Source organism: Phyllostomus hastatus, unplaced genomic scaffold (assembly GCF_019186645.2).
Source record: "Phyllostomus hastatus isolate PE091 unplaced genomic scaffold, TTU_PhHast_1.1 phas_scaffold_114, whole genome shotgun sequence".
NCBI lineage: Eukaryota > Metazoa > Chordata > Mammalia > Chiroptera > Phyllostomidae > Phyllostomus > Phyllostomus hastatus.
This window is the reverse complement of record NW_025334006.1, coordinates 5,144,870-5,169,890: the sequence shown is the minus strand read 5'-3', so window position 1 is coordinate 5,169,890 and position 25,021 is coordinate 5,144,870. Positions and strand designations below refer to the sequence as shown.

At 42.1% G+C, this 25,021-nt stretch overlaps 1 protein-coding gene across 1 annotated transcript in view; it reads left to right on the top strand.

Annotated features, from left to right (window-relative positions):
- The window catches only part of LOC123829706 (cytosolic carboxypeptidase 3-like), a 39,704-nt gene extending 15,763 nt beyond the window's left edge, over positions 1-23,941 (top strand). Inside the window, 5 exon segments of the mRNA XM_045855579.1 lie at positions 2,085-2,165; positions 7,528-7,585; positions 8,229-8,300; positions 19,474-19,723; positions 23,509-23,941. Coding sequence (XP_045711535.1) covers positions 2,085-2,165; positions 7,528-7,585; positions 8,229-8,300; positions 19,474-19,723; positions 23,509-23,941 — 894 coding nt within the window.
- The last annotated feature ends 1,080 nt before the right edge of the window (positions 23,942-25,021 follow it).

The following is a 25,021-nucleotide window of genomic DNA, read 5'->3' as shown; positions in this document are numbered from 1 at the left end:
CAAAAACATAACCTGATAATTTTTATATGTACTCGTCTCTTAGGAAGAACACAAGATTTGGACTTACAAGTCAAAATTACAGTAATTACTAGCTTTTACACTAATAGTTTTTTTTCTTTAAATGTGTTAGTCACTTATCACGTAGGAAACAAAAGTGCAGTTTGAAACCATTGTTACAACAACGCTAGCTTTCATAATTGCCCATGTGTCCTCCTATACTGGGATCTTCGTTTCTCCCCACGCCTCCAATTTCCTGTTGTTACTGGACCAAAGGGGTGCATTTCCCCATGAAGCCTGATAAGACACGGACATGAGCTTGCAGCGAAGAAGGTGAGGGTTTATTTCAGGAAGTGGCCCGCACCTGGAGACAGGTGGGCTAATGCTCAAAGACCTGGCTCCCCAGTGGCTTCCAGGGGACAGGATATACAGGGGGAAAGTCGTTAATCGTGGTGACCAGGGGAGTCAGGGTTGCAGTCAGGGCAGTGTTCTCTGCAGATCCGTCTGCGCTAGGGGCGATGAGTCTGGTCCTGACCTCAGCCACGGCGTCTCTTTGTCTGGTTTCGCTGACTTTATGGGTGTGGAGCTGAAATTCAGTTGTGGCCTAGATGCTATCTCTAGTTTGATGAAAACTGTCTCTGTGGTCAACAGACCTGAGGCTCCGTTCCTAAGATTATCTGATGCCAACCAGAACCTCGTTGTCCTCAGGGCTTCGTGATTAGGCTGATCAAGGGCGCCGAGTGTAAGGTAGAAGGGGCCAGGCGAGGCGGGGTGCTGGGCGAGACCACTTGGAATCAAAAGAAAAGAAAGAAAAGGTCATTTTAAAGAAATAGTTTCGATCAATGCACAGTCAGGCTGTCTAGTGCCCTTTCATTTCTCCCGGAGGGCTTGCTTGAGCCCTTCTCGCCAGGCAGGTCTGCGGGTCACGAACGCCCTCAGCGTCTGTGTGTCTGGGCACGTCCTCATTGCTCCCTAAGTGCTGAAGGACGGTTCTGCCAGGGTTTCTTCTGTAAGCGCTGAGGCTGCATTGGCCCACTGTCTCCTGGCCTCCGAAGCTGCTGATGAGAAATCCGCTAACAGTCTTATCGAGGATCCCTTGCATGTAATAATTTGCTTCCCTCTTGCTGCTTTCGAGATTCTCTTTTTATCTTTGACTTTGTAAGTTTGATTATAATGTGTCTTGGTGTGGGGTTTTTATTGCAAATACGTTTTTAAAATTTTTTAATGTAAGTATAGTTGGTATACAATATTAGTTTCGGGTGTACAACATAGTGATATGACATTTTAATTTATGTACCTTACAATGTCACCGTGCAGACACATCACAATATTATTGACTCTGTTCCCCTTCACCTTCTCACCTACCCTCCTACCCTCCTAACCCTCCCGCCCCCCACCCGTGACCACCAGTTTGATCTGTGTCTCTGTGAGTCTGTTTTCAGTGTTTTGCTTTGTTCGCTCATTTGTTTTGTCCTTCTAGATCCTGCATACAAGTTAAACCATGTGATATTTGTCTTTCTCTGCCTGATTAACATCATTAAAATAATCAAACTATTCAAACTAAACTACAGGTTCGATGCATTTCGTATTAGAATACCAATGGCATTCTTCTCAGAAGCAGCACAAATAATGCTAAAATTTATATGGAATTGGTATGGAGTTTTTCATTTCATCTTATTTGGAGTTCGTTGAGTTTCTTGGATGTTTATATTCATGTCTTTTATCAAAGTTGGGGAGTTTTCAGCCATTGTTTAACCCATTGGCATTTCTGGGTTGCTGGCCCCTCCAGTTCTAGGGCCACTACATGAGGCAAAAACAAACAAATAAACAAACAAAACCCCAGGAAACTGTTCAAGGTTGTGTTGCTCCTCTTTGCCTTTTTTTTTCACCTTTTAGAGTCCCTTAAATTTATTTTGTATATAACACCCAGTTTTTTTTTGTTGTACTTAGTGGGAGGCATAGGAAAAGTACTTCATCTCCTTATAAGTGAAGGTCTGAAGACCTTCAGTTCTATGTCTGCATATATACCACCCTTGATGGGTTGATTAAATGCTGATTTTAAATGTGAATCTTTTACCTAGACACAGAGCAATAGAAAACATCTGAAAACAAGGAAGGAAAGAAATTCTGCCATAGCAAGCTGCCACCATGACAGAGACCGTCAAGAGGTAAATATTCATTTGTCCGGTTGTTAGCAGCTTCTGAAAAACTGATTGCAAGAGAATGGCAAGTTATGTCCTCTTAACCTTCTTACACCCTAATTTTTTCCCCAGGAAAAGTTAGTGGTTAAAATTTTGCTCATATTTTTACTGGTTATAAAAGCACAAAAGGACCTCGGCAGATGAGAGGTGGGTCTTATTAAGGTGCAAAATTTCCCCTTACTCAGGGAAGGATTTGAGGCATGTTATGGGGCTGCATCCAGAATAGCAGGGAGATATAAATTAAAACTAAGAAAAGTTGAATGGGAACACCCAAGTATAAACTGGATGGTGCAGGGAGACTGTTTCCACCCTGCATGACGGGAGCCCTGCAGACGCATTCACTAGCAAAAGTTGGTGAAAATTATTAAAAAAAAAAACATTTAAACAATGAGGTTTGAAGACTTTTCCCACAAAGTTAAAAGGCAGGAAACCAGACGTTGATTCTGAGAGAGAGCAAGTGAAAGCGAAAGAATGTGGCATTCCCGGTTTCTCTGGGTGCATCTGCTGAGCGCTGTGGTGCTTTTCAGCTGCCACGAAGAAGTCACCTTTATTTGCAGCTCTGAAAAACACAACTTTATAGCTTGTGTACTGTCCACGTTTGGAGGACTACACAGCACAAGCACCATTGGTTATCTGTGGGGGCACTTGGCTTTCCACTGCTTACATCTCTGATGTTTGAATACATGCACGTTGCTCATGCAGTTGGTAAGAAGACATACAAAAAAATATTCTTTCTAATGCATTTGGTTGCTTATCTGTGAAAAGGGTGAATCTTGGCCAGGATTAAGGCAGGGCTGGGAGGTAGTAGTTAATGGGGACAGAGTTAGGGAAGGTGACTGGGTTCTGACAAGGATGGTGGTGACGGCTGCACAGCGCTGTAAATGTACTTACGGACACTGAACTGTGCACTTACAAATGGTGAAGATGGTAAATTTTATGTCTCATGTATTCCACCACACCAAAAAAAAGTTTAAGGGAGAGTTTACAAAGTGCATTATATACCAGCTGCTATGAAGTTGGGCCGAAGATGAAAATCGAGCACACACAGTAGGGAAAACACACTCATCCCTGGGGCATTCACACACACTGGGCTTTTTGTTCCGAGTCTTCATCTGCTGTGAGCGCCCTGCCTGTCTGTCACCCCAGCGTCCCGCTCCCCAGTGCACAGAGCATCCACACACTGGGTAATTTGGCAGAAATGACTCGATACGGAGTTCTTAAATTAAACTAACAAAAAAATCCGGAAGTGGTCCTAATGGGATCCAGCAAATGAAAAAAACACACCTGTTTATGAAAATCTACAAGTTGGTAAAAAAGGAGAAGGAGAAGACAAAGAAGAGCACAGTGAAAGCCCATGGTGTTTGAATCGCCTCCCCCTCCCCCCTTCACCCTCCCACTCCAGACTAGCGTGCCGGGCAGGGCCCCCTCTCCCGTGACACCAGTCAGAGGACGCCTTCCCGTGCACCCAGCTACCTGTTGCTGCAGCTACATTCCGGGTGAGTGCAGCCCAGACACAGGTGTCCCTCCTTCCACCCAGACCCCATTCATGAGAAGGAGACTCTACCTTGGGTGCTACGTCACTGAAAATACTTTTGGCCCGAATTGCCCTTGCCTTGGCTTGTCTAGCGGTGGTACCACTCTGGGAGAGGCAAACTGAGAAAGCCAAAGACTGCTGCCGTCTTCCACCGACAGCTCTGACAGCTCAGCTCGACAGTGGGGATCCCTGAGAGAATGCCGTTGTCCCCACCCCCAGCTCCAGAGACACTCGGGTCAGAAATTCTGCCTTGAGGGAAAACCAGATAAAACAGGTAGCTCCCAGTCTCTTTTCCAAAGAAGTGACTTAATTTGCAAGAGATCCTGGAGAAACTCAAGGACATTCTCAAAATCGGTGGAAGTATGGGGAAAGGGTGGAGGAGAGTGGTAGGTTCATTGGAAATATAGGCTAAACTGTAGGCCGTCTGGTTTGCCAAAGAGAAGTGGGAAAGAGACAGCTGGGAGGAGCCCTCCTGAGATCAGAACAAATCTCCAACACTGACCTCAGGAGCTCTGCTTCCAAAGGCGCACACATTTGGTTGGACTGCTCTGTGGAACAATATATTGCCGAGGGCATTGTTGAACACCGTGAAGCTATCAGCCAGAAAGTAGTGGAGTTTCATAGCTGGTTGTGCTCAGGGAAAGAGACAAAGGCCACCATGCAGAGCCACTGCCGTCCCAGAGTGAGTGTGCACATACCCAAGTCTGCACCCCTGGGGAGCAAAGTCAGAAGCCTGCCACTGCAGGAGGACGAGCAGCTGTCTAAAACAACCCAGCCAGTCTCCCAAGAAACAAACAAGTAAATAACAAGCCCAGGGGGATAAAAGATGGAGCAGGTAGAAGTCAGCACCCAGAGTTCAGCAGAATTGTCTAGTTAGGAAGCAAGCCTGACAAACACAGGGGGGACAGTTATAAAGCGATGTCCCTAGCTGACCGGGTCCAGCCAATCCATCCCTGAGCGTCCGTCACCTTCAGAAAACCCAGAAGCTGGGGAAGACCTTAGTGCCAGACTCAGAAGATGAGAAGATTTCTACTCAAGTATTCAAACAATGCAAATGCTAGACATTGCTCTGCAAACATTCCCCGTTATGTGACGGAGCACCAGTGGGGAGTTCAGGTCAGCAGTGACAAGCTCACTCAGCACGCCCTGAGCACAGGACGCACAGTCACCTGCCAGGTGCGGGCTGAAGGAACAGAGTCTCGTTTCCCAGGGACTTTTGGAATGATTTTTTCCTCTCTTCCTTTTTAAATTCTTTTATTTTTACTTTTTATTTTGGAATAACTGTAGAGGCACAGGAGTTGTAGGAACCGTATGCATGTACAGGAGGTCCCCCGCATCCTTTACTTCCCCTCCCCCACAGGAGCATCTTGCCCCGGTCACTGCTCTGTCTGCACCAGGAAGCTGGGGTCCATACAACCCAGAGCTCATGCGGATTTTACCGGGAGGCCTGTGCTGCTGGTGTGTGGGGCTCTCCTACATTAGCACTTCTCCTAAATTTTTAATTCTGTTCTTTAAAGCATACTGTTGCAGTAATACTGCATATTTTGACATTGCTATCTCAGTTTCTCCTTGTAAACTGTGCAATGCGAGTGTACTTGGGGGAGGGCCAAGATTATAAATAAATCGTTTTGCAAACAAACTCTCTAATTGATCTCAATGTATTGTCATTTACAGAACCCAAATCAGGTATGTAGATGTTGTGAAACACATATTTATTTAGTTCTTGTAAACATCCACATAGTGATTTTCCTCATCTATCCAAACTGTATTTCATGTAAAATGTAGTAAATTCCTTTATATCAAATATCTATGCATTTTCATCTGTCTTGATTGAAGATTTAAAACTTGTTATGAAATCATACTCTACCTATAATGTTGGAGTTTCCACATGGAAAACAACTTTGTCGTTTGGTCATTTCAGAATGTTGCATATATTCTAAATGTGCCCATACACTATTAGGAGGTCTTAGTCATTGATCCTGAAATTTATTTTCTGATAATCTTTGGCAAAAAGAATGAACAATGTCATCTTAACTGCAGTGAGCACCTGAGGACCGCTCAAATTCCTGCTCTTGAGCTATTATTTTAATGGTTTGCTTGTAAAACATCAATACATCCCAAAATAATAGTAGGAAGTTATCTAAAACTTTTTTTAGTTCACTTCATTTCCTACCAGGACACACTCAATAATTTTGCAGACTTTCGGCAAAAGCAATCATAGATTACTGTGGTTAAAATTCGTAGATCCCATTCAGAAGGCCATTGGCCCAGTGGTTCCTGTGAATAAATGTAATAGTTACATTATGGCTCACAGCATCCTTTCTGGAGAGGGAAGAGGGCTGCCATGACACACACTGAGAGTCCATCAGACCAGTCTTACCAGCCGTTTTCTCCAGCCTAATCTACCCCTGTCTCTCCAACTCCTATTGATTATGTAGTATCACTATGTTGAACCTTGTGTCATTTGTTCTAGAATAGTCCCCTTTCTCCCTGCATTCATCTTTCATTTTTACATTTTCTTTTATTTCAGACCGATTATGTCAAATTTTTCTTCTTACCAGTTTTACCTACAAAGGGATTTTATTTTAGCTTTTAGTTTTGTTTTTTTTAAGAGAGGGAATGGAGGGAGAAAGAAAGAGAGAGAGAGAGAGAAACATCAATGTGCAGTTGCTGGGGGTCGTGGCCTGCAACCCAGACATGTACCCTGACTGGGAATCGAACCTGCGACACTTTGGTTCTCAGCCCTTGCTCAATCCACTGAGCTACACCAGGCAGGTGTTATTTTAGTTTTTAACTCTATTTCATGCTCTACTTTCTATCATAAATTGATATGCATTACATTTGACAAAAATTGTTTTAATTCTATTTTCCTTTCTCAGGCCCTCTTGGAAAATTCTTTATAATACCCACATTGCACCGATGCAGAAACAAACGTTTGAACACATTTAAAATGTGTTCAGAGTCACAACGACCTGTGGACTATACTCAGTGTTAGCAGAAGTCATGGCTCTACAGTGTTTTGTCTTTCAGTCCATCAGGGTCACATGGGCGCCTTCTGTCAGGATAGAAAGCAGGGTCATCTCTGTTCTTCCTGACTGGCATCTTTGCAAGCTACGAGAAAATATTTTCCATCTTTTCTGTGTAAGCATAGTTTTGTAAGTGCTTATACATTTGCATGCAATTTTATATATTTTTACCCATCACACCATCTTATCTGCCTATATCTTTATTTTTCTCATTCTAATAAGTGAGATTATAAAGTACATTTTTGTTTTTCATCATAAATAGGTTCTACATGCAGTGAAAATTTTTAAAACTCCCTTTAATGCCAAAATATGATATGAATATTTTCTTCTTTTTAACTATTTTTTTAAAGATTTTATTTATTTTTAGAGAGAAGGGAAGGTGAGGAGAAAGAGAGGGAGAGAAACATTAATGTGTGGTTTCCTCTTGAGCACCCTCCCCCCACTAGGGACCTGGCCCACAACCCAGGCATGTGTCCTGACTGGGAATTGAACCAGTGACCCTTTCATTTGCAGGCCCACGCTCCATCCGCTGAGCTACTACACCAGCCAGGGCTGGTACCAATATTTTCTTCCACTCATTGCTATAGGAGAAAAATGGTGTTGTGAAAGGTATTAGGAGGTTCTGGTTTAAGAAATTGTTTTATCCATTCTAAACCTGTGAGTATAAAAGGAATAATATTGAAAACAGCTCCTCTGTTTATCATATAGGAAACACACATTTTCATGCTTGTAACAGAATTGTTTTCCTTCTTGTTCTGTGCCCCATTAGGATTGTGATAAAGGACGTTTCCTGCGAAGACACGAAGCCTCAAATCCCGATGTGAAAGGTAATGTTCTGTTTGTGCCACCTCATAAATAACTCCCCTCTGCTCAAGAAACACTTGTTTGTGCCACCACTTGGAGGTCGCCACTACACGTGGTGCTTGGGGGTGTTAGGAAGTACGCCATACCATTTCTTCCCCTTGGGGGCTCATCTTTCAGTAGAGACAAACAAGTTAAGTTCAACCTGCTTTGCAACTTATGTTTTCCTTTAAAATTGCAGTCTATTATTAACTTCTTTACATGTTAATAAACGGTAGCAAAGTGCTCCATTAACTTAGTAAACCTTAATTTAACCATCCCCATTGGTAACCGCTGTTCACTTATGCTTTTTCTATCATAAACAACAATGAAGACTTTATAACTCCCCATTGGTGCATATTCTTATTTAGTTATAATTCTTAGAAAGAAAATTGCTGATTCAAAGGGTATGAACATTTTTTAGAGTTTTGCTCTATATAGCAAAGATGCAACAAAAATTCATAAGGTTTGACAGTTGTTTGTATGGGTTTAATTGCGCTAAACTAAATAAACTGTTTACATGCTTATCTGCCGGCACGTGTTTATTTAGAAAATGATAAAAAACACGAATTGTAAAAGAGTCAATGAATTGTTTCCACACGACTAAGGCTCTTTTACCATCTTTTCTAGATATGAGGCCAAACATACCAGTTGATTGTGTGTTTGATTATCTGAGAAGACGGCTTCCTAATCCGGGTTTGGGTGAGTAAAATGGGAATGTCGGCAGCAGTGAGTGGCGACTCACCACCTGTACGTGAGCCATTTACTGAGATGCGTATGATCACGTTCTGCGTATAAGAAGCTGGATTAGCTTCAAAATGGATAGACAAAGATCAGTTCACTATTCCAGAAACTTTAAACCTCAGATTTTTATTTTTCATTATAGCTCTAGAAATATATAGTGGAAGCCAGCAGATATCATTGTATGTCAATTTGCCCTTTCGTAGTTTTACCCAGACAAAAAAAGAAAGAAAATATTCACCTTATTGTCTAGTTTTTTTCATTCCCATCTTACTGAGTCTTAAAGCAGAGAGAAACCTTGAGAGTCCTCTCTTCTTACCTCCTACTCATCACAGGACCCAGGCGCATCCAACCTTTGACTGATGACACTTGGTAACAGATAATTTACCAAATTACAATATGGTTTATTCCATCGCTATAGACAAATAGCCCAAGAAAAAGTTCTTCCCACATTGACTTAAAAGCATGTGTTTCTGTAAATTTCATCCATCTATCTAATAACATAAAACACAGAGTAAAGGAACCTTAAAGGCAAACATGTCTGACTGACTCACTTTCCCCAATTCTCCTTGAAATCATGAGAACAAACACGCGCCTCTTCCACGTGATAGATTGTAAGTATTTTTTTAAAGCTATGATTTCTTTCCCTGAAACTTTCCTTCCGTTTCTTTCAACCGTCCCTAGTATGGCATGGTCCAACTCCCTCTGCCATCTTATTTCACTCTTCCCCATCACTGTTCAAGCTTGAATGAAGCTGAACACGGTATTGTAAATGTCATCTACTGAGTACACAAATAGACCTTCATTGTCATTTCTAGATACTAGATTTCCATGAACGCAGTGTGAGATTGCATTTGTTGTCTGAAAACGGTCCTAAACCAGGGGTGTCAACTCATTTTCCCTGGGGGCCACATCAGCATTGCAGTTATCTACAAAGGGCCGGATGTAATTTCAACCCCTGAACAGTTAAGGAGTAGTTACATTTATACAGCTCTAAAATTATTTCGGCCCTTTGAAGGCATCTGCGAGGCTGATGTGGCCCCCAGTGAAAATGAGTTTGACACCCCGTCCTAAACTATTGAGTTCATGGATTTACATACACTCCGAACTATAAAGCATTGTTTTCATAGGGGGGCTGCTAAGTTATGTGTCCCCTATCCTGTACTTCTTCAACTTTGGTTTGGTATTTGGCTCAGTGTACTGGTTCTTAAATTCATTTCTGCTAAATTAAGTCTTCTTGGATTCCGCATCTCATGAACTCTTGATCTCGATTACGTCATAGTGTTGTACTATATACATAGGTGTGTTTATATACATACATATTTGTGTATACATATAAATATGTATACATGCTTATCTATACATATATCTGACCTCTTTCAAAGCTTCAGACTCACATGTAATTATCTGCTTGCTGTGCATCTTCTCCTAGATGCCCCTCATATTCAAATTCAGGTTCATCTAATTCTACACTAAATGCCGTTCCTCCTGTATTTTGTATCTTGTATGACTTTGGTAGCAGCACTGTCTCCGTAACCAGCCACGCTAAAACCTAATAGTTAACCTTTTTCTCCTTTCATTTCCACATCTCACGTCTAGTCAGCCACTGAATGAGGCCGAGTTTACCTCAGAATCCTCTTTTCTCCGTCGTAACTACCACCATTCTTTTCAGATGCTTAGGACCCATCACCGGGAGTCCCACAGATTTCTAACCGGTCCCCTAACCACCAGTACGGGCACCCCAACTGCGCCTTTCATTCTACCGAGCAGCCATCCATCGGGAACACAGATCTGCTCGTGTAAACCACGTACCCAAAGCCTTTCCGTAGTTCCCAGCTTTCTTACAGTGGTTGAAGTTGGCACAGCCCCAGACTCATGTATTTTTAGACTCTTTTAATTTTTTAATTTTTATTTTTTTTTTACTTTTTTTTAAAGATGGTTCATCTTTTTTTATTTTTATTTATTTTTAGAGAGGGAAGGGAGGGAGAGAGAGAGAGAGAGAAACATCGATGTATGGTTGCTGGGGGCCGTGGCCTGCAACTCAGGCATGTGCCCTGATTGGGAATCGAACCTGCGATGCTTTGGTTCGCAGCCCGCACTCAGTCCACTGAGCTACGCCAGCCAGGTAACTCTTTTAAATTTTTTTTTAAACATTTGCTTTTTAAATAATTTGGTACAAAGAACTGCATCTACCTACCCACCTCTATTTCCCCCAGTTAATTTTTCATAGACATCACGCTCCTTTTTCCCTAAACAACTTCGGTGTGTATTTTCTAAGAATGCTCTCTTACATCCGGATCAGGACATTCAACTTTGATACAGTACCATTTTCTGTCATAGCACATTTAAATTTTGCCAAATGTGTCAACAATGTCCTTTAGAGCAAAACCTCTCTCTGAGTCGAGATCATAGATTGCATTAAATCGCCACATCCCTTTAATCTCTTTTAATATGAAACAGCTGCTTGGCCTCTATTATTCCCAGCACTGGCAGCTTTGAAGACAGACCATGGGCCAATTTTCTTGTAGAATGTCCGGTTTTAACATTTTAGTGTACCCGACAATTACCTGAGGAGCTTATGAAAGCATCAGCTTGGGATTCTGAGTTGGTCTCTGCTGTCAAGCCCAGATTCTGCATGTTCTGTGCGTCACCTCACATAATTCTGGGGCTGTGATCTGCAGACCACACTTTGCAGCTCCCCACTTTGGGGGTGACAGGGAGGGTTGGTGGGACCTAGCCCATCCAGCCATTATTCATCCCGAGCAGTTTTCTTGACAACCACCAGCTGCAGCACAGAAAACAAGTTTTCTAACATGACTCCCAATGAGCTGGCCCCTGACTGCCTCCCCAGTTTTATCTCTGGCCTTTCTCTGCCTTTTACTTAACACCTTTGCAAAGACGGTCTTCCTGTAACCTCAAATTACAAGTTTTCTCACCTTCTTGTCTTTGCTTATGCTGTCTCCTCTGCCCAAAACACAACTCTCCCTCTTGTCAGCCAGTCTGGCTACTCATTTAAGGAGCAGGTATTAAAGTTCACTAAGACTCACATTCGGTTCCTTACAGTGAGAGTGAGACAGATGCAGTGATAGTGATGCACTCCAGTCGGGCTGGTGCGTCACACGGGGCTCTGATCCAGCCTGCTGATCTCAAGGAATGGTTTCTTGAAGGAATTGATCCTTAAATTATGATGGAGTCATAACTGACAAGTTAGGCATTTAACGGGGAGAGGAGAGTCACTTCCTTGAGTTCTTAAATGTTGTTGTCAATGGTTTTGTGATCTTAGATGCAAATTCTGTTCTTACTTGACAGGCGGTATGCCTGAGACGAGAGGTAACTCATTCGGCGGAGGCTTCGACTTCTGTCATCTCGTGCCAGTGTTTACTCTTCCCTTCGTCCTCCTTCTGGTCCGAAGAAAGCTTTCTGCCAGGAAAGACAGAAACAGTGTAAAGGCTGAGGGCTCTGCTCTTCGTCACCCATCAGTATTTTAAAATAATCCCAGCAGAACAAATCTAAACATTCGTTGGTATATTTTCATTCTAAATACAGCTAAGCAAAATTTATTTCTTATTTCCAATATATCTTCACATCTTAGTTTATTTGGTATTTTAGCCTTACTGATACTCTTTTTCCATGCCTCAGCCATTCTTTCATATTCATTCTTTGTGTATAATCTCCTTTCCATCTTTGCTCATGTTCTTTTAAAAATCTGATGTTGGGCCCTGGCTGGCGTAGCTCAGTGGATTGAGCGTGGGCTGTGAACCAAAGTGTTGCAGGTTCGATTCCCAGTCAGGGCACATGCCTGGGTTGCAGGCCATGACCCCCAGCAACTGCACATTGATGTTTCTTTCTCTCTCTCTCTCTCCCTCCCTTCCCTCTCTAAAAATAAATAAATAAAATCTTTTAAAAAATCTGATGTTGATCTCCTTCCCAGAGGTCTCAAGTTATACCATGCAAAGTTTGTGGTTTATATTGGAATAAAATGGGCAGTAAAATATTGTCTGTTCTCAAGAAGCAGAGAGAATGACAAGTGAACAGACAATAGAGGTATGATTGGATAAATGCAACTTACTGTGCTGTGGGATTGTGGCAGGCGCTGCCTGGGGATACAGGAGAAGCAGAGCGGATTTCTCAAAATGGTGATTGTTAGCATTTACAGGGGCCTGATAAACAACATGTTTCTGAACCAAGTTCCGAATCATTAAGAATTCAGACAAGAGAGCAGGACAAGCAAAATACTAGCAACTAAATCTAGCAACATGTAAGAAGGATCACACATAATGAACAAGCAGGATTTATCCCAGGAGTGAGAGGTTGGTTTAATGTAGGAAAGTTAAACAATGTCACGCAGTAGCACCCCCATCCACAGTTTTGCCTTCCACGGTTTCCATGACCTGAGGTTAGCCTCGGTCCTAAAACATTAAATAGGGAAGTCCTGAAATAAACACTTCACAAGGTTAAATCTCATGCCGTTCTGAGTAGCATGAGGAAACCTTGCTCCATCTCACCTGAGATGTGGCCCACCCCTTTGTCCGGCATCTTCCTGCGGCAGACGCCCCCACCCATTAGTCACTTAGCAGCCGTCTCAGTTACCAAATAGACTGTGCTGGTGTCGCAGTGTCGTGCTCACATAATCCCGAAGTACAAGAGCAGTGATGCCGGCTGCTCAAATATGACAAAATAGGCTGTTAAAGTGCTGCCTTCAGTGAAAAGCTGAGTGCGGTACAGATATTTTGAGAGAGTCGACATTCACATAACTTTTAATACAGTACACTGTTATAACTGTTCTACTTTATTACTAGTTGTTAATCTCTTATGGCTAACTTGTACATTGAATTTTACACAGGCGTGGAGGTATAGAAAGAACATGGCGTACAGAGGGGTCAGTACTATCCGTGGTTTCAGGCGTCCGCTGGGGGCTTGGCACATGCACCCCGTGGGCGAGGGGGGACGACTCCACGCTCTTTCTCTAGAAGTGTTTTATGGCCTTAGCAGAGTCCATAAGGCGTGTAGGAAGGGATGAATTAACTGCACCTGACTTGTTCGATATTATGTGTATGGTGGCAAAAACTCATACGGTGAAATTTCCTTTGGGGGTGAATAAGCCTGACTCAGAGTTCAAAACTATGTCACCAGAAAAGGGCAACCAAATTAAGCAACACTAAAAGCTGTCATTTATCTGACATCCACCTTCAGTTTAAATTCACATTACCTGTGTGCTTTAAAAACATTTCCCTGAGAAAGAAGTTTAACTTGCGGTGACAGCCAGTATGCTTTGGGCTGTCTGAAAACAAGGGACATTTAGACGTGGGGACCTCATGTCATGAATTTGGAGATGCAAAGAGCCTGAATGTGGAAAAGCTGGTCTGCTAACGCAAGTCTGTAGAGGCCAAACGGATGGACGTTTTTACAAAACTAGAGCCTTATTCCTACAAGTCTAGGAACCCGTTATTGCTAATAAGGAAAGTCACATCCCAGATCAAACTCCTATCTAACTCGACAGGGCCGATAGGGTATCTAACTCTATGTCATTGAATGGGACTGCCACCAGCCATCAGTGTGACATGGGCTTGATGAGAGGAGACCTGCAAGTCAAAGAGAGCTCGATTTTGAATGTGTTCAGTTTTACCACCACCTAGAAGAAAAGGAGGGCACCCCAAATGCCGCAGGCAGTTTAGAGAATATTACTAGGAAAGGAAACACAGAGCAAAAGTCCCCTACTGTGTCATGGGACGTGAAGAAATGAGTCCCTGTTCAACTGTGTTAAATATGGGTGATGTCTGTTTAGTTAGGGCCATTGTATTGACATTCAACTTCTAAAAGGTCTTCTATGTGTATGTCTTAAAATAACACAATAATATGGCTTATAAAGTTTAAATATCCAATCAAGTGTTAAAACTTGTATCAGAGAAGAAACATAAATATATTGTTATACCATTCTCCCGCACACCATTTGTTTTATTACTACTAATTATCGCTGCTAACTAGCTCTATTGTTTTTGCTTTAAAGTATTCATGTAGCATAAAATCAAATAATATATAATTGAAGTAACACCTATTTTATGTTAAAATCATAATACATGTGTGTATAATGATTTATTGCATATTTTATTATGTTTGGGTCTGGTACGGCTGTGCCCTGGGTTGGCCCCCTGAAAAGTTAGCCGTCCTACTACTCATGTAGGTGCCCTTCATACACCCTAACAGACAAACACTCAGTTCTCAATTGGGACTGTTATTGGACAGGTATTTCTACTGTTTGCTGTTCTGTTGAAGCAGTTTCATTTAAAAGGTATCCAAGGGAAATATGTAGTAACATATTTCATGTGTCTGAATGAGACCACTGAAGATAAGCTCAATTAAGTTAGCCCTTAAATATATAAATAATTTTCAAGAACATAAAGCATTAAGTTTGGTTCATCTTAAAAATTTAATTTCAGAAATTTTATGGTATAATTTCTTTTTTAGTGAAAATATCTGGACAAGCCCCTCCCTGCCTTCTAAAAGGACATTTGAGGTAGGAGAAGTACTACCCAACTCCTTTCCCTCTGTTTTGTAAGATTTTGATTTTGAATGAAAGCAACAGGTGAAAGTCACATTTTGATAACAATTTCTCATTGGCTGTCTCCTCACATTCTACACAGTCCTGTGACTAGGTCAGTTGCACGTACAGGAGTGCCCGTGTGATGTGTTTTGAAGGGTTCTGAGATTTCAATACTCCCACACTGTCCCCAATGGATGCCTTAAAATCTACATCAGACATTTGGTTCTCTGCATTTCTCATTACATTACCTGAGTTCGTCTTTTTATAAAGGAATGTTTCTAGCATAAGAAACCTATTTAGCATTTTAGAATGAATGCCTATCACGTATTCCACTATCTGCGATAGTAATTGGAGCACTGGTCATGTAGGTATATAATACTATGACCTAAACACTGAAAAAGGAATGATGGGAAGAGAAGTCAGGGATAACGGAGATAAACTTTGCCGTCGTGTCTAAACCAGTAGTTACTACATCACTAGCTCCCTTGGCAAGTTTCCCTGGTGCTAGGGATAATATGAATGACCGTCTGACCCGTGGAACAGGCACGTATTTGAGAATAGACTGAAATTGCACAGCCGAGGCGATAGGGTGTGCCCTCCCTTCCCTGGCATATCGCTAAGAACTTGGAATGCTGTTCAGTAAAGATGGGTTCTGTTGAAGTACGCAAACTCGCCTACCCCCAAGACTTAAGTAGGAAACCATCTTGGGCATACCTTATTTGGGTCTAGGATTGACTGATTGAAACTAAGATTTAATTATTTTATTTTATTTTATTTTATTTTAATCATTGTTCAAAGTACAGTTTTCTCCCTTTTACTCCCATTCCAGCCCACTCACCCAGATTTAATTTTTAAAAATATTTTATTTATCATATCTAGGGAAAGAAATCAAATGCTATAGCAAGATAAAAGAAAGTAATAGAAGAAGTACTGAAGTAAGGAGATATGAATTCTAGACCTTCCTCTCCCTCATATTTTTTTAAAGATTTTATTTATTTATTTTTAGAGAGGGAAGGGTGGGAGAAAGAGAGAGAGAGAGAAACATCAGTGTGCGGTTGCTGGGGGCCATGGCCTGCAACCCAAGCATGTTCCCTGACTGGGAATCGAACCTGCGATGCTTTGGTTTGCAGCTCGCGCTCACTCCACTGAGCTACGCCAGCCAGGGCCCCTCTCCCTCATATTAACTACGTGATCTTGAAAATGCATAGCTTAATCTCTCTTATTCCCTAACATTTGCTTACATTCCCTCTCTGATGTAACATTGGGGATGACATTGGCCACCCTGCCTCTATCACAGCACTGGTGAGAGCCCCCAGTAAGATACTGTCTGTAAGAATACTCTGCATACTGTAAGTTGTAATATACAAATATAATGTGGTACTACATTCCTCTTGATTAGAGAGTTCACTGTTGACATTGAAATCAGAGCACCCAATTTTTTTCAGGTCGCAAAGCACGATTCAGAGGCTTAGCAAAGACCAACTCGGACATCTTTTAGAAGCCCGCAAGAGACCAATCCAGGAGACAATTCAGCCCAAGAACACGGATTTGTGTGGAAACTGCTTCCAAGTGATATCCTTAAAGCCTCCCACGAGCAAGGAAATTTCCAGCTGGACCGAGAAAACAAGTATACCAATGGAAGGTGGGTTTTTTAGGATTTTAATAAATTCAAAGGTGGCTTTCACTGTATCATCATTAATAAATCTTATGAAATCAGGATTTTGGGGAATGGCTTTTGTAAACAGGGATGGTTAATAGCCATTTTATTCCCAACTTTGAAGAAATACTTGCCTTATTCAATCTCTGTATGAGTTGAATATAGAAAAAATTATTTCAGTTTACTATAGCCTTGAAAAAATCTATTTAATTGCCTTATTCCCAATATCTCCTTGTTGATGATGCCTTCTAGTACCATGCAATCAAAAATCAGTGAACCGCTGCTACAGCGTGAATGCATCTCAGCAGCGTGAATGCATCTCAGCAGCATTGTGCTAAGTCATAGAAGCCAGACACAGACAAGTACACGTTACACGAAATCTCGCTTTTATGAAATGCAAGCTAATCTCAGAGACAAAAACAGATGAGGTTTCCCGGAGTAGGAGGGGTTGAAGTAGGGGATGACGGTGAAAGGACTGGGAAGGAGCTCAGAGAGTCTTTTTAGAAATGATCATTCCTAGATGGTGACTGTGGTGATTGTTTCACAGGCGTCTGCACTGCTAAAGCCAGGGTTTGGGGCCAGAGCAACTGGCTGGCTTGAGCCGACCGTCTGCTGAGATGGCAGAGACGGAGGGGAGAGCGGCTGACAGGCTGAAGAGAAGTGAGACTGAAGACGGGGAGACCAGTGAGAAAGCCAGTGCAGAAATGCGAGGGAGGCAGAAAGGGAGTCTGAACAAAAGGAGCTGCAGGATAATGAAGAGAAGCAGACCCAAGAGAATCTTTGGAAGTAGAATGAATAGAGCTTCCCATTACCGGATACCAAAAACGGAGGCACAGGAGATCAGGCCGTCTTGGGTCGTTACTTAGGTAGCTAGGCGAGAGCAGTATTCCTGACTGAGGCGTGGAATGCAGGAGGAGAGGGGCTGCGGTGGGCAAGTTGAATTAGGAGTGTCTGTGGGGAAATGCAAATGGAGATACCCAGAGGGCAGATGAGTAGGGACTCAGAGCCACGCTTAGATGGAAGAGTAACAAGTATTAGGGTCATCCGTGGTTTGTGGCAGCTACAGGTGCAGCTGTGAGTGCTCAGAATAAAGCATGTGGTGAGAAGAGGCGAGCCCACGGGATGGAATCCCGGGGAACAGCCCACTTAAAAGTCAGGCAGAGGAAGAGAAGCCCATGTAGGACACCGAACAAATGACCAGAGGAACAGGAGTAAAATGGGGCGAGAGCGGTGCCCCAGACACTTGAATTGCTCAGTGAATCAAGGGGGGAGACTTTCAAGGCTCTGGGAATAAGCAAAAGCAGAGAAAGCAAGTACAACAGGTCAATGGCTTGGGAAATGACAATTTCACTGGTACGGGGAGAGTAGAAGCCAGATTGTAGCAGGCGAGAAGTATCCAGGGAAGGAAGGCGATGATGGTTGTGAATATTGACTATATTTTGACAAATGTTAGAAAGAGGGTAGTAATTAGAATTATTGTATTTTGCTGTGTATAATGCACATTTTTTGAGGGGAAAATAAGGATGAGCGTTATACATGGGCAGTACTAATTCTGTACCTATATAAATGCTTTTAATTATTTTATTTAGGCTTATGGATTAAAAGTATAACCCTAGAAAGCAGTAATGATATTCACATGCAAAATAATAACCTGGAATATGATCAGCAGTTTTGTTTCTAAATATAAATAAATAAATAATTGAATTTAAAAGTTAAAACAAAAGATTTTTTTCTGAAAGTTTGGGCCAAAAACATGGGTGTGCATTGTACCCCGGAGTGCATTATCCACAGCAAAATACAGTATGTCCTGAAGACATTGATGGCCATTAGGGCTGGATGGCCAGTGATGGTTGAGTGAATGCACTTTTGGACTTTGTTTTAAAAAACTTCAAGAGCTAGAATAGTGTAAGCAACTCCCTCTTAAACCCATCACTTAGCTTCAATAATGTGATTTATTTTTGCTGGTGTGGCTGATCGGTATTTGGAATCCATCAGTTGCACTTGCAGAAACGGTTTTAGGTAGCTAACGGAAACATCCCATGTGGGTGATGCAAGATCCAAAGACAGAGCAGGGGCGCCTGGAATGTGAGGCCTGGCTGACGGAAGGCACCCTGCAAAGGGCGGGGTTTGTTTTTACCAAATTCAAAGAAGCAATGATTTGGATACAAAGCTGTCTGGCCACAGCCACCACCCTGGTCCAAGCTATCACCCTCTCTCCTGGACCATCTCACTGACCTTCCAAGAGAAAGGGGTATCATTTCAGTAACCTTCCTGCTTGTCCAGACTTGCCCTATTTAGTCTATTCTTAACTCGGCAACCAGCATGATCTGTTGCAACAGATCTGGGAGGTGATGCTCCCCTGCTCACAGCCCTGCGCTCACCCCCGTTCCACATTCAGTGCCGGTCAGAGTCCTCACAGTGGCCGCTGAGCCCTTGTGGAAACTGAGCCTCACTGCACCTGTTTGAGCTCTAGTCTCCTTCCCTTTAGTTCATGCTCCTTTAGCCACTGCGCCATCGTGGTCTTCCTTGAACACACACTCCCACGCTCCCGGCTCAGGGCCTCCGCACTCACTGTTCCCCTTGACCGGTGAGAACGCTCTCTCCTCGGGAAGCTGCCCGCCTCCCTCCCCAACTCCCCCTGACACATCAGCTGCACAGGGCCTTCTCTGAACACCCTTTTGAAAACAGAAGTCAGCATTTGCCCAGGAATTCTCTATCCCCTTCCCCAGCTTTATTTTATCCCATAAACTGTATCATTCTCTAACATATATTTTATTTGTTTATTTGCTTCTTTTCTGCCCCTGTAATTAAAGAATAAGCTTCAGATGGGTAAGGATTTTTATTTAGACAGGATCCTTGGCAGGTAAGGCTCCATGACTAATTGTTGGAGCAGTTCAGTCTCTACATCTGTACGTATTTTTGCGGTTGCTCCCCAGATCTGCATCACAACATAAAAGGCAAAATGAAAAAATCTACAACTTTCCAAAGCAAGAAGACTGGCATAAATTGGACAGATGACGAAAAAAGAATATACAGGAATAAAAGGCTGACTCAAACCGAAGAGATACTGCAGTATTTGATCCCTCTCGTAAAAAGCACTAAAAACGTGCAAACCACTCAGATAAAACAGATACTCAGTCCAAGAACCTGCTTCCAGAACCAGCATCAGTAAGTCAATGCAATGTTGTCGTTCTTAACTACTTAAGGCATTCTTTTTAAAGGAAGCAAGGCTAAGTAATTCATTAGCCTAAGAAACCAGCATAGACTCTTAAAAATGGTGGCAGCTACATCACGTTGGACAAAGGGACACAGGCCCAAAGCCGTGAGAAAATACTGGGTGTGTGAAGGAGTGAGTTATCGGGTCTTATTTGAATGTTTACCTGCGTGAAACCACTCATTAATTTGAGTCTATGAACAAAGTACACCGGCACTAATAAATTATGACCATAGCCTGACTTGAAATTTCTCAGGTGTGCTTAAACTTTATGATCCTAAGAGGCAACCACAATTAGAAACTGTTAATTTGAGTTACTTCAGCTTATCGATACTCAGAGGAAGGCAGAAAGGATGAGACCAGATTTCTTTTAAAGATAAAAAAGAAAATAGAACCAACACTAAACCAAAGGAAATCTATATACCATGTTTTTAGGACTAAAAGATGCACCGGATCATAAGACACACCTAGGTTTTAGAGGAAGAAAACAGGAAAAAAATTTTGAATCAAAAAATGTGGTAAAATGTTTAATAACCTGTGGCCCTGCTGCACTGCTGCCAGCCCCCCATAGTGAGCCAGGTAAGCTACATTCAGACTGTAAAACACACCCCCATTTTCCTCCCAAATTTGGGGGGGAGTGTGTCTTACAGTCCAAAAAATACGGTAAATAAAAGTAACACAATGACAAGCAGAAAATAATAAATACAACACTAGTATTATCAACAAATTTTGAAAAACTGCTTTCTACGTACTAGACCCAGCCCTATGTTTACATAGGTACGCACATTTTCCATTCTATCCATGAGGAAACTGCGTTTCAAAGGAGTTTGGTAATTGTCCGAGGTCACGCCGCCAGTAGGTAGCAGAATTGGATTCAACCCCTGCTAGACATTCTGACTCCAGAGTCTCTCATTGCTACGCTTTCACATTTCTCTTTTTAATATGAATGAAAAACGGGACCAATATACTTACTGTATTTTACCGTGTATGATGCACACTGTTTTGCCCAAATTTTTGAGGGAAAAATAAGGATGCATACTGTACATGGACAGTACCTGAAATACCTTGTATCTATCTGTTCCTGTGTTTTGTGGTTATTTGTCACATAAAATTTCTTGTACCATATGTTCAAAAATAAATGCTAAAATTCCTTTATAATACAAAAAAACAAGTATCTAAATGTAAATAAATAAATAACAGAATTTAAAAATTAAAATGAAAAGATTTTTTTCCTGAAAGTTTGGGCCAAAAATGTGGGGGCACATTATACATGGGAGTGTATTTTACATGGCAAAATACATGGTAATATTAAAAGATAACTTATAAATCAATTCCAAAATCATGAATATTTCAATAGGAAAATGGGCAAAGGCTATAAACCAGAAATTCACAAAGAGTTAAAAAAAAAACCATGGGCAATGAACATTTTAAAATGTTCAATCTCATTTAAATCCAAAGAGTGCAAATCAAAATAATGAAATGCTATTCATTTTTGCTTCTCAATGAAAGAATTCATTCACTAATTATTGGAATGTAAACTGGTACAGAGTTTCTGGAAGACGGCTCAACAATATAAATGAAAAATTCTTAATATCTTCATTCATTCTGATAAGAAATTCTACCTTTAGAAATTGATCTTAAGGGAAAAAACCTAGGTAAGGGCTACACAGTTTCTGTAGCGATGTTCATTTCAGTATTGTTTACAAAAACAAAGGAAAAAAGAACCAATTTGAAAAAGCAGGATAAAGTAGAATCGGTCTATCTGATCTGAACACCTTTTTATAACTGCTGTAATCAAGAGTATAGTATCGGAGGGGAATAGACATCTTTATCAATGGAACCAAACAGAGAACCCAGAAATAGACCCATACAAATCTGCTTGACTAATTTTGACAAAAGTAATACGATGTAGGAGAGAGAATTTTCAACCAATGTTGCTGGAGTAATTAGACACCCAAAGTCCAAAAAAATAAAACTTAACTTAAACTAATTTCTCATACAAATAATAATAATTCAAAATGGATCATGGACTTAACCACACAATAGAAATCTATAAAACTTTTAGAAAACTTGGAACTCTTCATAATCTAGAGTTGGGCAAAAAGTTATACTTTACAACAAAAGCATAATCCATAAAGAAATATTGATAAATTAGACTACATCAAAATACCAGTGTTTGCCCTTCAGAAGGCCTGGTTAAGAGGATAAAAAGACAAGCTATAAAGTAGGAGAAAATATCCGTAAACCACATAAACAAGAGACTAGTATGTAGATTAAAAAGGTCTCAACATGCAACAGTAAGAAAACAAACATTTCATTTAGAAAATGAGCAAAAGATATAAATACATTTCATCAAACACAACATAAGATGGCACATAACCACACACAAAAAATACACTCCCCATCGTTGGCCATTAGGGAAATGCAGATTAAAACCACAATGAGATAGCTACACGCTATCAGAAGAGCTAAAATAAAAAGTGGTGATAGCACTGAACGCTGATGAGGATGCAAAGAAACTGGGCCTCTTGTGCATTGCGGGTGGGAACGTCGAATGGTGCAGTCACTCTGCACAACACCTTCGCAGCTTCCTTTAAAACCGCATATATGACTGCCCTATGACCCAGAAATTGCGCTCCTGGGCGTTAATCCCAGAAAAATGAAAAACTTACATTCACACAAAAACCTGTACACAAATGTTCACAGCAGGTTTATTTGTAATAGCCATGATTCAGAGAGAAACCACGTGTCCTTCAATGGACGAGCCATTAAACACACTGTAGTGCACCGGGTCACGGGCTATTTACTGCTCAGGAATAATCAGGAATGGACTGCTGATACACAGGCCAGCCTGGATCCGTGCCCAGAGAGCTATGCCAGGGGAGAAGGCCAACCCCAAACATTACCTTCAGTATGATTCTGTGCATATAACATTCTTGAGATAACAAAACTACGTAATTCGGACAACAGATTAATGATTGCCAGGAGTTTAGGAGGGGATGGGCAAGGAGGAAGGTAGGTATGTCTATAAAAGGAAAATACGAGGGAACCGTCTGCACCTTGACGACCAGTAGCGATGTCCTGATTATATTACTGTACTATCGCTCTGCAAGGTATTCCACTGGGGGAACCGGGGCAAAGGCTACCTGAGACCTCTCTGTGTTATTTCTCCCAGCTGTAGATGAGACTACAATTATTTCAAAATTGCAATTTTAATTGAAAATATAGTTGAGATTTTTGGGGAAGAAAAAAATGAACTCAAAAGAAAAGTGAGACACTTTAGGTGGCTGCAATTTGTAATTTACAAAACCTCCTTCTCTGGAGGAAAACTTCCATTTCTTGGACTTAGATTAGTTTTTTTACCGGCTGCAGAAAAAAAAAAATCTCAGAGTATGTACAATGAGTCCATTCTAAGAGAATAAGGTGGGTTTGTGAAATTTTAGAGAACAGTCACCTCCACTTCCACTCATTCCATGTGAGGAGCTGAGGTGCGGAGTGACTGTCCCATCAGGGAGCCTGGGGTCAGGGCAGGCCTCCAAATAAACGTATCCTCCAGGCATTTAGAAACGCGGAGCTGGAGCTATCCTGAAAAATCATCACCAGGGATAAGGACTTAGAACGTTCTCATAGAAATGGCGGTAAAACGTCTTAAGGGAGGATGACCTCCCCGAAGGAGAAAGAAAATAGACTGATGCTATCACAAATACCTAGGGTACAGATATTGGGCAAAAACTCATACGTTTTCTTTCTTCCCTAGAAACCGAGCTACTTGTGCGAACGAAAAGAGATACGGCGCCACTTGGGTGCCGCCCAGACACTCTTTTATGAGCCAAAGGAACCTCATGGTGAGCTCTTCAGAATGGCTCCAGCCTGTGTCCCAGAGGTCATTTTCAAGTCTGTCAACTTTCAAAGGACAGGACGAAACATGTTCTCACGTCAAGGCCATAAGGACTAAAGGCATGACACCCGTCCACAGCAAATGGGAGACCCCTTCCTCGAGTTTTGAAAAAGATGCGACGATTATCAGAGGCAGGAGTCTTCAAGCTAAAGAATCCAACCAGCGAAGCCCTGTGCAGTAGCTCCCCGCTCCCACCGAGAACAAGGGTGAGCAGCCAGATAAGAATGATGGACAGCCCACCTTCCATCTGGAGTTCCAAAGGCAGAAAGAATGTAGCTTCACGCTGCTCTGAACACTTCGCATGAAAGGTCACACGTGCTTGCCTATTAAAAAGAAAAGAAAGAGAGAGAAAAGCCCTCTGTCTACCTCTGGCGCTGTTTCCCCCGACGCGTGCGCGAGCACAGCCAGACTCCGGAATCCAGACACCCGTCTTCTTTGGCGGGGCACCTTTCAGGGACGGACTCAGAGATCTGGGGAGAACACAGAGGATTTAAAATCTTCTCAAGTGTTTATATTTAATTTTTCTCAGGATGGGAAAAAATTCTCATTTCACCCAAAATGATCTATGTATCCAACACCAAAAAACCAGGAGCTCAGGAGGGAATGAATGGCCTGTCTTATCTGTCACTGACTTGAATGTCCCCACTAGGCACTTGAGTGAATCAGTCAACAAACACTTCCTGCATTTCTGTTACATCTGTAGTGTGATAGGAAACACTGGGGATGAAAAAAAAAGAAAGACATTTCTCCCCACTAGAAGATTGCTGTATAATTGTACACACAAAACATACATGAGTAAAATAATTACAGAATAAGATAATGCACAGTACAGTGCTAACATTTGAACAATTTGAAAAATACTATATATTGAAAGATGCTGATTACACAGAGCAAAACTTTGGCACAAGATGGCCCTGAACTGTGTAGGTTTGTAGGTGACGGTTTGCAATAGTTATTTCACTCCTCACATTTTAGCAGAAATGTGAAAGGTGAGATGGGCGGTGTCCTTTGAGCCACTGAATGTGCAGCTTCAGCTTCGTGCAGGTGAAACCCCCTGTGGTTTGTCATTCAGGAGACAAACTGCGGACAAACAGGCGTGCCAGACGGTGGGGGTCAGGGGGCGGGGGGGGGGGGGAGGGTGGGTGAGAACCGACCCAGCCTGCAGCCGCTGTCAGCGACGGCGCCCATCACGGGTGAGGGTAAGAAGCCAGAGGATCGGGTAGGAGAGGGACCTTGCAGGCACAGGCCACAAGCCTAATTAGGTCGCTGTAGCCAGATGGGACTCGAGAGGCTGAGGGTGGGCAGCCTCCTCTCCACGATATTTTCAGTAGCCAAAGAGGATTCACGGAGAGCTCCTTGGGATATTAAAGAG